This window comes from Amblyomma americanum, chromosome 11, assembly GCF_052857255.1.
Source record: "Amblyomma americanum isolate KBUSLIRL-KWMA chromosome 11, ASM5285725v1, whole genome shotgun sequence".
NCBI classification, from domain to species: Eukaryota; Metazoa; Arthropoda; class Arachnida; order Ixodida; family Ixodidae; genus Amblyomma; species Amblyomma americanum.
The window spans coordinates 19,600,006-19,616,453 of record NC_135507.1 but is presented as its reverse complement, the minus strand read 5'-3'; the positions used below and the strand labels follow the sequence as shown (position 1 = coordinate 19,616,453).

Here is a 16,448-nt window from a genome sequence, read left to right as displayed (position 1 = left end):
CTCTCTGGACAGAACCTGCGTGGTGCCGACTTATCGCACCGCTGTTAGGGGGTCACATTTCCGACTGTTAGGGCTGGCAGCACACAGGTGCCAGACAGCACCTACAACATCTAGCCTCTTGAGCATTACAAGAATAACCTCCACAGAGCAAACAGTACATATTGCCCAGTTTAAAAAAAACACAAAGACAAAACAAGCATATAAATACGCCAACATGTCAACAGCAGCATAGCTAGCTACAAGAAATATAAAAGGACACTAGAATGCGTTAAGGAATCTTCATTAATGGTGCAAATACTTCCACCCGCTCGACAACCGAACTAGGGTGCTTGAACGTGAGGACATGACGATAACATAGAGTACAGAGTACTCTGAGAACAGAAGAATGGGGCTGGGAGAATCCAAAGTACACTGGGGTGATGCATTACGAAAATAGATTCTATCAAAAAGGCAAATGTGCTACATCTTCCTGCAGTTATGCTGAGTGTAGTGAGTGTGGGTACTGGGAACAATATGGTCAAACCTGCCATAAATGATGGAAGTGCTCCTGAAGTGCTAATAGCTTCGCAATTTAAGCAAATTACGTCAATTACACTGAAAACTACCACTTTCTCGGCACAAGTGCATTATGCGACTCACCGGCAATTCGGCTTGTGATGTAGTTGAAGTCTAAATCAGCCTTGCCCATTGTCCTGAAAAAAGAGAAGTTGGAGGCAGCAGTGAATAAACAAAGGAGACAATCATGCCGCACACTAAACACTTTGAGCCATTCAGTTAGGAAGCCAAATTTGAAACTAAAATGCATTAAAGGAATTACAGCGGTCACCACAGGGTTGCTGATTACAGATGTGGGCAGCAATCTGAAGCCCTCAAAGACAAAACAAGCCCCAAAGTTTTTATCCGGACAGTAATGAATGTGCGACACCAAGGAAATGTCTCCACATGAAGCTTCAAGGAAAATTTCACGACGCAAGGAAGAAGATGGGCGAGGAAGGCAGAAGGGTGAGTCGTCCCACACTCACTGCTGGGCGATGTGCATGACCTTGGAAGAGGTGTCGCCGAGGCGCTTGAGCAGGCTACCCGCGCCACCGCGCAGAGACGTCAGGAGGCCTGCGCTGCCCCAGCCCCCTTCCGCCGGCGGAGGGGCAGCCACCCCTGCTGATGCGGGCGTTCCCGCATTCCCGTGGATGTTGAGAGTCGGTGGAGGTGGCCGACTTGGTGGGGCTGTTAGTCACAACAAGGATGAGAGAAAATTCCCTAGTTAAAGAAACTCAACTTGAAACTTATAAAATCATAAAAAAATAAAATTTGACAAATGAGGCTGGCAAACACGTTTCTTCCGCTGATTTTCTTCCAAACTAAAGACATAGGTGTAATCAAGCTACTGTAAAAACCGGACTATAGGTCGGACTCGAATATAGGTCGCCGTCCTGTCTTCGCCTTTCTTCGTCCCGTCCATATGCTACGTTTTTGTTTATTATAGGTCGACCCCCCAACTAGCCAATTCTAAAAATGAAAAAAATCTTTTCCAATGGAAAAAGTACCGAAAGACACCCTTACCTTGAAACAAATGCGACTCGACAGGTTGCACAATGGTGACAGTATTTATTTTCACTTAAATGCTGTCCGTATGTACACCCGACCAATTTTTTAACAGTATCACGCATTCATCGACCCCCGTGTTTGTTTCTGGCACACAGAAGTACGGCGCCGTAGAGCAAAGCCCTTCCTCTTCATGAATCGCTGCACCCAGGATGGTGAGCCCTTGAATTGCGCCCTCGTGAGTCTAGAGGCACGCACGATCGCTACCGCATTCACGCGGATGCATTCGGCAGTCACAGGCAGCGATCTTGCACACAGCAGGACGTTTCCTTCCAATTCTGGATACGCTGCGGTCCGCATCTCTACCACTTTCAAGCAGATGCATTCGGCAGTCACAGGCAGCGATCTTGCACGCAGCGCAACCTTTCCTTCCAATTCTGGATACGATGCGGTCCGCCCATGAAATGATGTTTTCTTCTGGTAGCTGCAAGTTGTAATATGCAGCTTCTGCCTCTGCCAGTACTGAATGCTCTTTTCGGATACTACAAATTCGCACTGTGCTGCCAGGTTGCCATGAGCTTCCACGTACTCAATCGCATTTTTCTTGAAGGCAACGGTGAATTGACGTCGCCTTCCGCTCATTTTGAAACAAAATGTGAAAAAGCAGCCTCTAACCGAAACAGCTTTGCAACTACGGAAATGCAAAATGGCGGCACTGCTGCTGATGGCGATGGTGATGGGGGGATGCTGTTGAGTTCAGCCGCCCATTGTTGCAAGACTTCCGTAGTTTTTCCGCCAATGACCGGTATATAAGACAGGGGTCGACTTTTCACCATGGTGTTTTTAAAAAAAGTTCTACCTATATTCCGGCCTTTACGGTAGGTGTTGGGGGTCTCGATAAGGGTTTTCTGCAAAATGACTGAGTGTATTCTTATGTTGCGAAGATCGCCGATCATATCAACATAAAAGTGGGTACCACGCAATTCAAACCCCTTCCCCTTCTGTCTTTTGATGACCTTGTTTTAGCAATAAGAAAGTGATGTACTGAATGCAAACACATTTCAACTTTAAAGCACTTTCCTTATAGTTTAGTTCGAGGCAACCCACGAAAAAAACAGAGCCATTTCAATTCTTATCAATGCAGTATTTATCTCTTTCTAGTAAGTTTTAGGTACCGAAAGGAAGAAGAACAGTGCAAAGCACACTTCACTTGTGAACCATGACTTCCACAAACAGCTAAAGGCACACTGACATAGCTTACCGGACCAGCAGAAAAAAATTAAGCTCTTTAGTGAACCAATCAGGCTGAAAAGTTAAACCTTGTCTTATTAAACAGCAGATGGCCACAAAGAAGCTGTCAACTAATGGCTGCCATTACAAAAGAGTGTTTTGCTGAACTAAAACTAGCCCGCTCAAGATCTCGCACATGCGTGCACACCAATGCTCACGTTGAGAGCACAGAAAAAAAACACACTTGTAAAAGAGAAAAAAAATGTGCGAAGCCTTAGCAGCATCAAAAGTTTAGCATGAGACAAAAGGCTCTAAAAGATGAGCCAGAGCAAAACAAAGACGATAAGCAAGATCATTATTTCTTATACCTTGGTTCTAGTCACTGCCTCCTTCAAGTGAAGCAAAGAGAAGACAGAGAGAAAACAATACACACATTGGCTATCCTTCCATGCAATGCATCCACTACACTGTTCAATGCATTTGTTGTTCTTGTACTTGTCACCTGTGCGCATTGCTCAAAGGAAAATGGAGTGCCAAGCTTCCTCTTTAAGAGTGAGACAATTTAAAAACAATTTAAGGAAAGGACGCCTGTCTCACATATCTCAGTGGACACCAAAACGAGGCAGTAAGGGAAGGAAATTGAAATGAAAGTTGGTTTTAAGGAAAGGAAATGATGCCTGTCTCCCAATTTTCCCTGGACACTGCAGTTCAGGTGTCCACCAAGACAGCCAAAGACACTGAGGACACCGGCTTTTTCTGCCACAGCAGCTCCTTAATGCTGTAGTGTTAAAATCAGACAGTGCCATCTAGAGAAAACAATCGTCTTAACAATAAGCAAATAAGCTTCCAAGTTTCAAATGACGCCAAAAATTCCCCCCAGACATGCAAAGCCAAGAACAGCGAGTCAGCACGGAAACCACAGCCAATGTTGCCAGCTATTTGGCAGCCACCCACCAGAAGTGGAATTAGGCACACCGTGGTGCTGCTGTTGCTGCTGTTGCTGCTGCACTACACTGGCATCGCCCTGGGACGCCACTGGGTTTGCACCGCGCAGTCCCGGCGCGTCCTCAAGCCGCACATTCTTGGCCTCGCCCATCTCCTGCAACCGCTCCACCACATCGTTGATCGTTGGCCGTGACGTCGGGTTCACTTGGAGCATGCCACCTGCATGTGCAACATTACATGAGGAAAGCTCACACTCTGTCGCACCTGCTTCTATAGCCCCACAAGGAGTCCTCTATCTTTTCAGAAGCAGTGAAACAAGTCATTTTCAAAAGGAGTCAATGTCTTGACTCCTGCCTTTCCTGCCTCGTGTTTAGAAAAAAAAAAAAGGACAGGCATATACATGACTCCTCAAAACAAAGTATGCAATTACTGTACGATTACCCCAAAATAAATTACGTTAAGGAAAGATGGGGTTGGTTTATGGTTTGGTTTATGGGAGTTTAACGTCTCAAACCAACTCAGGTTATGAGAGACGCCGCAGTGAAGGGCTCCGGAAATTTCGACCACTAGCGGTTTTCATAACATGCACTGACATTGAACAGTACATGGGCCTCTAGAATTTTGCCTCCATCGAAATTCGACCGCCGTGACCGGGATCGAACCCGTCTTTCAGGTAAGCAGCCGAGCGTCACAACCACTGAGCCACCATGGCGGCACAAAGATGGGGTTAAGGCATGCATGGATGAGACAACAAAAAATGGGGAACTCTAAAGAAACCACTGGCTCCCCGGAACCCTGTCTGAGAAACCCCGCTCTAACTGAATTTAAGCAAAGTAATGTACCGGAACAATTCTACCATGAGGCCACGTAGACGAAATAATAAGTACAGGAAGCAGAAACTAAAACTGCTCAGGCCCTTTTTGAAAGCAATATGGTCACAGATACGCACATGTGCGGTAGCGTAAAAACTCAAGGCCTGCACTGCCTTTGTTAAACAATGGTTCAAAATGGAGCATGAAAATTTTAACGCTGTAAACATCAAGACTGAACGAGACGAACTCTGCACACTTATAGGAGAAAAACAACGCATGAAATGCACACAAACCCTCACAAGCATTTTCTTCCACAAAATGCCAGAGAACTTGTAATCATGAAAGGCCAAACTAAAGGCAAATTTAGACCCAAACAAAGAATTTACCTGCCACAACATTACAGCCCCTGTAAGGTAGTACAACGCTCACTGCAATAAAAAATCTTTTCCAGTGTACAAAATCCGAAATAATTCAGCAATTTAAAAAGATCACAAACCTTAACATGACAAGGACACACACATGTTCGTCATCTGCAGTCAGGCCCTCCAACATAACCTCCTATTCTTGACCAGCCATGGCTAATAAATAATAGCTTTACTAGTTATAACTGGTTAGGGAGAAAGAAAAGGTGTAGTAACTGTCTCACTCTCTGAAGACACCTCAAAAGTGGTGTGAAGGAAGCTGAGAGTGAAAGAAGAAACGCTGTAGTGGACAGCTGCAGATTAATTCTCACCAGCTGGAGTTTTTACCACACAATGATATTGCACAGCACATGGACATCTTTTTGTATTGTGCTTCCCTGAAACTGCAGCCATCGTACTGAGGATTCAATCACATGTCCTCAGGCTCAACAGCCAAACACCGTAACCACTGAGCCACCGCAGTGGCAGGTTGGATGAGCAAGTAATGAAAGACCCGACCTGAAAACACCTTGGTCACCACAGGGTACGCTTCGCACAGATTCCAGCCCACACAACACGTACACCAGGAGATCATGCTAGCAAGTTCCTCGAGGACCCTATCAATCATGGCGATTCGCAGGAAGATCTAAATATGGGCGCGACCAAAGAAGCGAGACCGAGGACGCGCGGCGCAGATCAGCACGTCCGTGCCACCCAACCACTTGTTGCTAGATGGCGGCTGCGCAAGAAGACATGCAGAAGAGAGGCGACCAACGGAAACTGTGCTTCACCCACATTTTTTTTTTTTGTCACGCACCACTGCACAAGGCCGTCACATGACCGAGCTCGCCAGTTCGCGCAACCGGTAAACGTCGCCCAGCATACCGAGAGCCTCACAACAACCACTGCAGTGACGTCTTCAAACTTGAATGCAAGAAACTTCAAAACTGCTGTCGCTTGTGGCAAACGAAATGAATCGGGAAAGAAATCCCAAGAAAGAGTTCGATCTACAAAATGGCAGAGTGGTATAGCACAACGGCCGACCTGCATTCTCGTTCACAGTCAACTAAACCGCCCTAACCATAGTGTTGGCTTTCAACGGTGCTGCACGCAATTATGGGGGAAAAGGCCTAGGCAGCAACCAAGCGGATGACAACTCTACTGGCAGAACAAAGAAAAAGAAAGCAGACAGAGACCTGACAAGCAAGCAAGGAGCAACTATGGGGTTTAAAAAAACAGACAAACAAAAAAGCCATCATCTGCAAGTACAGCTCTCAACAACATCCGACAGCTGACCGGGGCAGCAAAAAAGCAAGCGTGAAGAAAAGGAGGAAGGAACCAATGACAGGAGCGAAGTGCCGTGAAGATGGAATGTGCGCAGCAGACGACAGCCGCTCCTGGCTTTTGGAAAGGAATGCATCACAACTAACTGTAAAAGGTCCATGCGAAAGGAAAGAAAAACATGTCACCATGGCATGTTCTTGATGTGGCTATGACGAGCCTACAAAAAGTTAAAAAAAACCAGGCTTCTCATCCTTTTCCAGAGTGAAGTGAGTGCTCTACTACATTCGACTGCTGAAAGAGAGCATGTAATCTTACCTGCAGTGTACAACGACACAAAGCATTGTCAATGGCTTGCAATCAGAAGCTTTTCAGTCATGCCATGCTAACAGAGGAGAACTATATGCCACAAACTGCAGAAAAACCTTCCCTAGGCAATGGTCACCACAAAACAAACTGATGATGACATGTGCGGTGGTGGTACTCACGTATGAGGTCATGGAGGATGTCAAAGTGGGTGTTTCCAGGTGGAATGCTGTAGTTGGCGTTGAGGATGCGGAGCTTAGACGAGTCCGGGAACGGGTGCTCGCGGAAGCACAGCAAGAACAGGACGCAGCCCAGTGCCTGCCAATAACAGACACAAGGTAAGAAGGGCCACCGATGCTTTCGCAACTCGATGGCCAGTTTCCTCAACAAATAAACCTGGGATGACAGTCTAGCATATCTTATACAGTTAGCATTCAGTAATTCGAAGTTCAGTGGAACTGAAAATTTGTTCTAACTACGCGGGGGTTCCAAATCAGGGTAGCCATTTTATTCACTCCTGATGTTGAAGAGACTAAAGTGACGGTTTGCATAAACCAGCAGTTCAAAATATGCAACACCGAATTAACCACATCATCCATAATAACTATGTAATCCTGATGAATCAGATGCCCATGCAGACATCGGGAATTCCACTAAAAATACAGAGCAAATAATATTGTTCTCACATTAAATTGTCTATCAGTTCAACCTTGTCCAGCCATCTGGTTTAGTTCAGTTGCCAAAGTGTCTGCTTTCTACCTATTCCCAATTATGCCCTATTCCCAATTATCAGCCAGATTACATCCACTGTGGAAGAAAGGCCCCTACCACTGATATCGACTTGGCCCAGGATTATATAACGTTACAAGTTGACGAATTCACAGAGACAAGGAAGTCACTGACATGCTAAAGCAACTCCTGCAGAAGGCCCAACTTTGATGGTGATGACGACAGTTGCAAATGACCTCACACCATAACGAAAGATTTAGCCCAAAGTAAATATGCTAAGTAGGGCGTAAATCATGCTTGTTTATAGCCCAACCACCTCTTCTCAGCAGGATGTTCCAGAACCTCATACAAATATCAGCGAAGGTTTCTTCGGCAGTGAAGTCTCAGGAGAAGAAACACTGTCCAGCAGCAGTCATCAAAAACTTGACTTCCTTGCACCTGACAGTCCTATACTAAATAGCAAAGTAAATGGTCCCAATGAACAGACCAATCAGCTGCTTGTGAGAGCTAAACAACTTTTTTGACATTTTGTTCAAAGATGTGCACAGACGAATTGCATCTCACAGTCATGATGACAAATATAGGTATAAATGTTTACTTTTCACACACTTAGTGAACAAATGACAAGCATCTCTGCTGTCCATCTTCCTTAGGTACTCAACCCTACCAGGCATTGCTCGCTATTTCAGATCAAATAACAGTATTTCCTGGCTACTAAACAGTTCGTGTTAGCCTCAAGAAATCCAATTAGCTAGTTTTACAATGTAAACCACCAACCGCTATTGTTCTACAAACTTCTACAAAATATTGCAGAAAGTGTCACAATGGTTGGGTATTGTAACATCAAAAAAACCAGGTTTAGCCAATAAAGCACTCAAGAACCTTAGAATAACTTTTTTTTTTTTAAATGGCACACATAATGCTACAGTTACAACTGACAAAATCTGCCTACATGACTAGATCAAAGGATCTCCTTCCAAACTCACAGTTTTTAGAAGAATTTTAACACATTTTTGTTTTTTTGTTAGCTTGTTTGTGTGGCCAGAAGCATCAGAAAGGGGAGTGGTTATGAGCAAAGTGATAAAAAAAAAGAGTATAATACACAGCAAAATTAATAATGTCAGAGCAGCTTCTTATTACAAAAAAATATCACTCATTACCTGAGGCAAAAAAGTATCCCAGCTGCTATATAAAAACCACTAAATTAAATTTAAAGAAGAAATCACCGCTAGCTGCAGCACACTCCCAAAAATCTTCAATTTCACAAAAAGCCTACAGCTATGCATTGAGAGGAAATTGCTGGGAAAAAGAAAAAGATCCTACGGCAGTTGAAAGCAGCAGTATCTGTGTAACTGCCAAGGCTGAAACAAGTCTGCACCGCAGGAGGAAGCTAGCAAAACCAAAATTCAGAACGTCATGACTGAAGGACACATGCCTTTGTCCAACACCTGTCAGTCCCGTTTCGACTGCCTGTGCCAAATTTTAAAGCGCACAAAAAGAAACTAAACAACAACACCTACACTTGCCATAGACTATCATTTTAGCAGCAACGTATGCGTGCTTTGGCCACTTTCTGCGCTCCTGTGCCTTTGCTTCGGCCACTGTAGCCAGGAGGCACAAAAAACGTCGCCAGAATAGAGGCTTCATAAGTGTACACGATTTTAACCCTTCATACGACAGCGGGACGCATGTCTCACTTGCTTCAAGTGCCAGCAACCGAAAAACAGTGCATTTATGTAACATATTTTCAACAAGCGCAGGTGTACTGTTCAACGTGGCCCACTCTGACGGGAAAAAAAAATATCTAAAAAAGTTCTGACGTTTTGAGATAAGTTATAACTTATAACATGTTTTCCTATACGTTGAGAAGACCGAGGTAAGGACAAATACCACATTTCAGGTCTTTTTACGAAGTCTTTCGTTCAAATGTGTGCCCCCTTTTTTTTTACAAAATGAGTGGTCGAATTGGCTTGAAAGCAATGTCATTCAATTTCTAGAGTCATTCTGAGAGCAATTTTACAATATGTTCAGCTTGCACCTTACAAAGGGTTAAAGCTTGTACACACCACAAGCCAAGGATAGCAACAAGTAGGACATGTTAACTTGCTTTTAAAGGCCTTTAGGTACACGGGAAAAAAAAAACAAAGAAGTTGCTTTCTATGCAATGCTTTCAGCACGTCTAATGAGGCAGAAAAATTACAACGCAGCATATGACCCTCACGAAGCATGCAGATTTGCTACAGCTGTTAAGCCATCCAACCTTCAATTTTAGCCGTCTATCATTCTTCTGAATTTTGATACAGAGCTGTTTGTTTTCCACTGCTTCCCAGCCTTTTATCTCAAACCAACACACTAACCCTTCCCACTTCAACAACAATCTGAACAAATGTGTTAACAAAATGAACCTCCTCTCCTGCTTCTTTCGAGGAATGCTGAAGGCTGTGGCTTCATACAAGGCTCTTGCACCCCAAACCCTCAGAACATCTAATGCACAATGCACGAGACGACATGAAGAAGAGAGAGAACACTGGTACATAAGTGCTGTGTGCCTCTATTCTCTTTGTTCTTCATATCGTCCCTTTAGTTTTGCGCTGCACATCCAAGGCACTCCAGTGATCACCCAAATCATTACCTCTGCACTGCAAAATTGTTCGATTTAGTCTGATATTCTCTCATCTAAGACATCGCAAACACTCTAAGCAGAGACAATATATGATGCGAGAACTAACAAAGGTGTTTGTCCCGACACAGAGGATATTCATTATTTTCAATAAACAGGGACCAAATGACCTGTCTCCTGCTCAACCTCTTTGAGTCAATAAGTGCAGACATTCATCGCAGTTAAGATGCAGTGTGCGCCGTGCGACGTTGAGTTTGCAATCTTACAAAAGCCTCCAAGCGAAGAGCATCAATAACCAAAAGCACAGGTAAGCGGAATCCCAGCGGGAAAAAAAAGAGGCTCTTGCATCACTCACCCAGATGTCCATGGCCTCGTTGATGGGGTAGTTGTTGTATGTGTCCAACACTTCTGGCGGCCGGTACATCGGAGTTGTGTTCTTGCACATCTGGTAGTGCACATGAGGTGCGAGAAGGAAAAAACGCACTGAGCACAAAGCAGCCATTTCAATCGCCTGAAATTAATCCCTGCACACACTGAAGTAAGCATGCTCTTTGGGCTTGAATTATTAGGACATCATGAAAACTAAGCCAGTGACAATTCTCTGCAAGTGCCCACATCTGTACTCCTTCATGAGAACGAACATGTTGATATACCCAGCTAAGCCATATTACAGCTTAATGTTTGTTCCAAAATTTTTATCATTAAAAGAAAGGCACAATAACTGTCTCACTTCGGTAGACACCTAAGCCATTCTGTAAGAGAAGGATGAGCAAGAGAGTGAAAGGAGAAAGAGAGAGAGAAGCTGTTGTGAAACCAGGAGAAATTACGTATTTACTGAATGTAACGCAAGTTTTTTCCCGGATTTTTCTCCTCAAAGTCTACCCTCGTTATAATCGAATACCGCACTTCGAATGGCCTAAAGCAGTGCCACGGTGCAGCCATTTCAAAGCAATCAGCCTGGTTTCGGTTTCCGCAGTTTTGCAATCATATGCTGGCAACATGGGTACCACAGAAGCCAAAATCCTCATCCATCCAAAGTCAAAGTGTTGTTCTCTGTCATTTTTTTGTGTTCGTTGCGACCTCGCGCTCAACGCGCCGTCGCACGCGTGGTATTGATTCAGTGCACACGATGGCAACGCGTCGTGTTCAGTACGACGCTCGTTTTAAGATAAAAGCGATCCTGTTAGCTAAAGAGGTCCGGAATTCAGCGGCAGCTCGAAGACTTGACCTGAACGAGTCAACCCTGCGCGGATGGTGGCTGCAGCGAGAAGGGCTTTTTAAATGTGAGCCTGACCGCAAAGGATTTCGTGGGCCTCGCCACGGCCATCACGTCGAGCTGGAGAAAAAAGTGACAGACTATTATCAAGCAGCGCAACCGTCTCATGGAAGTCAGTATCAAGCTGATCCCTTGGAAAGTTAGACGTTGCTCGGGAGATGGGAAGTTCAGAGCATCTCGCGGGTGGGCCCAAGCGTTCATGAAGAATGGATTCTCTCTGCGGCGAACACATCGATGTGGCAGAAGTTACCGGGAGGCTTCGATAGCGAAAAGGAGGAGTCCGTTTCCGAGAACTCGGCCTCCGAAAACGAGGAAGATAAATAAGCATGTTGGCCACGATGTCTATTAATGGTACTTTGTTTTGCGTCCTTAAGCCTCGCGTTACATTCGTGGTTTTATTTTTACCCGCAGGGCAGCATGTAAAGTCACCCCTCGCATTACATTCACAGTCACGTTACATTACAGTAAATACGTTCTGCAGTCTTTCATTTACCTGCTCAACTCAAGTCACCAAAAGTAACTTAACTTTTCCATCCATCCAACTTTATCAATCGATTCTATTTGTCATGAAAGATAACAGCAGCTATGTTATGCTCTTCAACGTCCCACACAGATCATGAAGAATGTTTGTATGTAGTGCTTTCATCTCACATGTCCCACCTTTACCCCAAGCCCTTCACCCCCACCTTCACCCTTCACCCCAGAAAGAAGGGGTTAGGAGATTGGAATGGGAGAAACGAGAAAGAAGTGCGAGCAGGCACCACACATAATCTAGAGTGCGCGTGGCTCAGTCCAACCCAATTTTAACCCACAGTGACAGCAGCAGCAAGTACCAAGTGAAAGCAACATTCCATAACATTCCACAACAACACTCCACAATATACCACAGCAATGTTCCATGGCCGCGCACCTCGTCCTCAATGAGGCTCCGCTGGATGGCCGTCCAGTAGCTGTCGGGCATGTAGGACTTTGTTGTCGAGCTGCCAAAGTCGCATAGCTTGATGGTGCCCTTGGAGCTCAACAAGAGGTTCTCAATCTGCATAAAGCACACGACAGCAGCCGAGGCTAAAAGAAACAATCCTACAACATACTCCCGATTCCAGTTATAATCTTTGGAGCAGGATTTTACGCATGGACAACACTCTTGCAAACTCAAGGGAAAGTTCAGTCAACCAGAAAAAGCATTCAGCTTGACTGCTGTAAGAGTTGAGATCTTTCACAGTGATTTCATGAAGCATGAAAGCCCATGAATACCGGTTGTGCAACAGTTTGAATGCCAATAGCACAGCGGTGACAAACAGCCCTATGACTTGCTGCTCTGTCCTTAAGCAAATGTGATGTCAGGTGCACTGTTGGCACTAAATCATTCAAAGCACTAGTGAGCACACCTGGAATGCACAATCAAGCCACATGCACATTATCTCCCACTGCACTTACACTGCTGCCGCCTACCTCTCCCACATCTATCATACTTGGCAAAAAGCCCAGCTGGGGGCCAACTAGGCTTTTTCTCTCGCCTCATGGACTGTGTGTAATGTCTAAAACATGAAATTAAAGGGACACAGCGGAGAACCCTGTCCAATCTTAGTTCCCAATCAAATTAAATTACTGCCTTTTCCCCCTGTGCTGACACTCATTTGTCAGCAAATGACGTATAGTTACCACTGAGAAATCTGGATTTGAAAATGGAATACTTTTTTCCACCAATGATGTTAAAGGGACCAACCACTGATGAAGTCTCATGAGATTATGACGGAAATGGAAAGACTGTGCCTGATATTGTAAGAACTGAGCACTGCAATATTGAGAAAACGAGGACTTAAAATTTTTATCTGGCATTGAAAATCACATAAAACAGTGTCTTGCAGTGAAACCTTGCCATTATCAGTGTATCCCACCGCATAATATATCGCTGATTTGTTTTTAGTGTAGCTTTTTTTTTCCTTCAGAAGCATTCGTCATGTTTTCTCATAGTTTACGCTCTCTCCAGTATGCCCTTCGATAAGAAGCAACGCTCCGTTCACACCACCAACGATATGCCTTTAGTTTTATTTAATTAGATGGTGCCAGTGTTTTGCATTTCTTGGCTAGAGTGACAACCACAGAACACTGAAACTTTCGTCAACAAGGCATATATCACTGTGCCACAAAAGCTTTGGGTGTGTAAACTATAATGGATGCTACTCTATACTAAAAACGTAACATACTAAGTGTACTAAATATAGTGCGAGACTTATTAGTTTTTGCTACATTACTTTTACCAACGTGCAGTGCAGTTGCCACTGTGCTCGCTGATATGGTTTTCTACCGTCATTGTACATAAAAATGGGCGCAAGCACTGATTGCAAAATTCTAAGTAAAAAAATTCCACAGCATTTCTAACAAAAACTGTTGTCGAATCGTACACCTTAGACAGGAGTTTTCCTTTGTGCCGAAAAAATGGGATGCTTAAAGCTCTGTGTTCGGTTCCTCTAATGAGGACATTGAGTGCATTAAGTGCAATCACTGGCTTGAAGTGGATGACACATCACCAAACAATAAGCACTTGAGGTCCATACAGCTCGCTTGTGAAAATGGCTTTTTCTTTTGTCTTTGTTAGCTTGTGAAATTTACACTTGCGGCAAAATGCAGCCCCTTTGCAGAAAGAGCTGTGGATTATAGGAAAAATTAATTCACAGGAACACCTAATTCCATTATGTGCTGGCAATGCAACAGCATTAGCAGCTGTTGATGCGTGTTGCTTCCAGTCTGGTGACATCACTTCTCTGGTGACATTACTTCCCTCAAGCCAATGAACAAATTTTATGACAGACACATTTTAAAAAATTTGCAGCTCAACAAGCTACCATGTCTCACAATGTCCTCCAACAGTGGCACCAGTGGTCATATAAGAGTGATATAGGCAAAAAAAAATCTAAGAAATAATTCACAGTGAACAAAGTTTCAATTACAGAAAACTGATTATGAAGACAAATTAAGAGCATAAATTATACAAATGCGGTCACAATACGAAAGCCAAAGCAAGAAGTGAACACAAAATTTGGGATGTGTCACTACTCTAAAATGTAAGGGGTGACGCATGTTGGTGCAAAAACAGATGCGGTGCACACAAAAAAAGACCACAATATACTCGCAACTTGTGCTGTTATTAAAATTAATAATAAAAGCAATAAGACAATGTTACAAGCGGCAGTGAACCCATTTGGGAACGCTCAGAGAAGCTGGGACACTGTTCTGACCTTGAGGTCGCGGTGGATGATGGGCGGACTCTGCGAGTGCATGTGGCGGACTGCGCTGCATGTCTGGTAGAAGATCTGCAGCACCTGGCTGAGGCTGAGGTGGGCCGTGCGTTGCTGCAGTACGTCCACCAGAGGGCCGCCTGCAGAAATTATGGCAGGAGCGTCAGTCACTTCACAGGATTCAAAGACATAACACATGCTTTTGATATGACCACACAGGACTCTACACAGAGGCCATGAACATCACTAAATGTTCAGAAGAAAAGGGAAGTACACACTCTGTAACTAAACTTCCAACAAAAGCAAACCTTGTTTCAAGAATAGCAAACCTTGTTTCCAGGAATAGGCAATTTGTCTCAAAGTATCACTTTGTAGAATGGCAGCTAACTTCTGCCCAGCCTCCAAAATATGTATACTTCACTACAGCTAACAAACTTCGTGCAAAAATAGCTGATGCTGTAAAAGAAATGGTGCAGTTATCTTTCACTAACCTGGGCAGAGCTCTGTGAGGAGAAGGTATTCCGACTTGCCATGACCCGACTGGCCCTTTTCTATGGATGCAGCTGCAATGAAGTCTATCACGTTTGGGTGACCTGAAAGCTTTTTCTGAAGAAAGCAACAGTCAAGGTCCATAAAAAAACAAGGGTCACTGACAAATGCAAGCTTTCAAGAATTGCTCCACCGACAGAATGGTTAAAACCTGTGTGCATAGTCTGAATCGATTTGAATGCAATTCAATTAGGCTTACACCCATCCCAAACAAAGTGTTCCAACGAGCTTTATTTTGCATGAAAGCCTAATAAAATACGTATGAATAGCTGGTCCCTTGTTTCCTCTTTACTGTACTATCACTTTTACTAAAAAAGCACGCAACTTTCACTCAAGGAAGAAGGTACTTGTCTTGAATGGCTGGCATGAAACAGATCAACTTCATATTGATTGTGACTGCATATATAATCGCATAATAGATGAACCCTAATGATGGATGCGCAGGTTATTTTAGCAATAAACTTTTTTTCTTAATATCACCCCATGTTCTAAATGTGGTCCTCCACATTTTCATGAGCTTTATGGCAAAAAAGTGCATTCACTGTACAAGCAAGTATGGCATCCTGTAATGAAGACAGGAAAAATATACAAAGAAATCAAGGACACCACAGCAAATCACTCAGAGCCAGCAGACTAAACTTTCATAAAAAGAGTGAAAAAAAAAAAATCCTTTATAGGTAAACCTGTGCTGCATTTGAAAAAATGGCGGTTCTCTATACCCAGAATCGTAATTGATGGCAAAATAGCGACTCGCGTACCTGATCGGTTCAGTCCCTACAAATTCTTTTGTGATTCTACCTTTCCGAATTCCGATGCCGTGAGGAGCAAAAAGGAGAAGCAGTCATGCATGCAAAGCTTTTGCAGAAGAAGATATAGAACCATGAGAGATATAACCGAGGGAAAACTTACTACACATCCTGCCAAGAAGTGTACAACAGAGAGCTCCTTTGATAATTCCATACTGCAGCAAAGTGGCATTTCTGGTAACAAAAGTTGAGCACTGAAGGTCTGTCACTATGTTTCTGCAATTCAGTCAGTGTCGATTATGGGCATCATACTACAGTGTCTTTTCCTTTTTCATACCTCTTTCCCATCTGCACTGCGAGACCCCTTCCAGCAGTGCCCCGAAAACAATTCTGGCTAGTTGCAGAAAGCCACCAGAAGTCATGGAATTTTTCTAGAGAAACCAAGTTTTCTGTTTCCCGAATGCAAGAACACAAGAAAAGCAGCTATAATGAGCTGTGAATACGAAAAGGGCTGATCTACAATCAGGTCACCTTACACACTCACTAGCATGGCAGGTTCTATTAATCATTCTAAATTACGCCATGATTCCAAATCACAACTATTTATGGTCATCCAGAAGAGAAATAGAAAACTTTTTCGAGGTAAACAATACCATGACACCTATCGGAATACTATAAGCTAGAACTGCAAAAACACAGTCCTTTGCAAAGAATGTTCCAACCTAAAGTGCAAGCTTGTTGCTTAAAATTTCTTCGACTCTTTTTAAAGGAT

The 16,448-nt window shown here is 43.8% G+C and overlaps 1 protein-coding gene across 2 annotated transcripts in view; it reads right to left on the bottom strand.

Annotated features, from left to right (window-relative positions):
- aux (cyclin-G-associated kinase) overlaps positions 1 to 16,448 on the bottom strand; it is a 142,832-nt gene that overhangs the window by 28,961 nt on the left and 97,423 nt on the right. For both annotated transcript variants that reach the window (XM_077642959.1, XM_077642958.1), the window contains 8 exons: positions 14,873 to 14,987; positions 14,382 to 14,521; positions 12,053 to 12,178; positions 10,222 to 10,311; positions 6,700 to 6,835; positions 3,727 to 3,936; positions 1,023 to 1,224; positions 640 to 692 (listed from right to left, as the gene is read on the bottom strand). In XM_077642959.1, the coding sequence (XP_077499085.1) occupies positions 640 to 692; positions 1,023 to 1,224; positions 3,727 to 3,936; positions 6,700 to 6,835; positions 10,222 to 10,311; positions 12,053 to 12,178; positions 14,382 to 14,521; positions 14,873 to 14,987 (1,072 nt within the window). The remainder of the gene's footprint in view (positions 1 to 639; positions 693 to 1,022; positions 1,225 to 3,726; positions 3,937 to 6,699; positions 6,836 to 10,221; positions 10,312 to 12,052; positions 12,179 to 14,381; positions 14,522 to 14,872; positions 14,988 to 16,448) is intronic.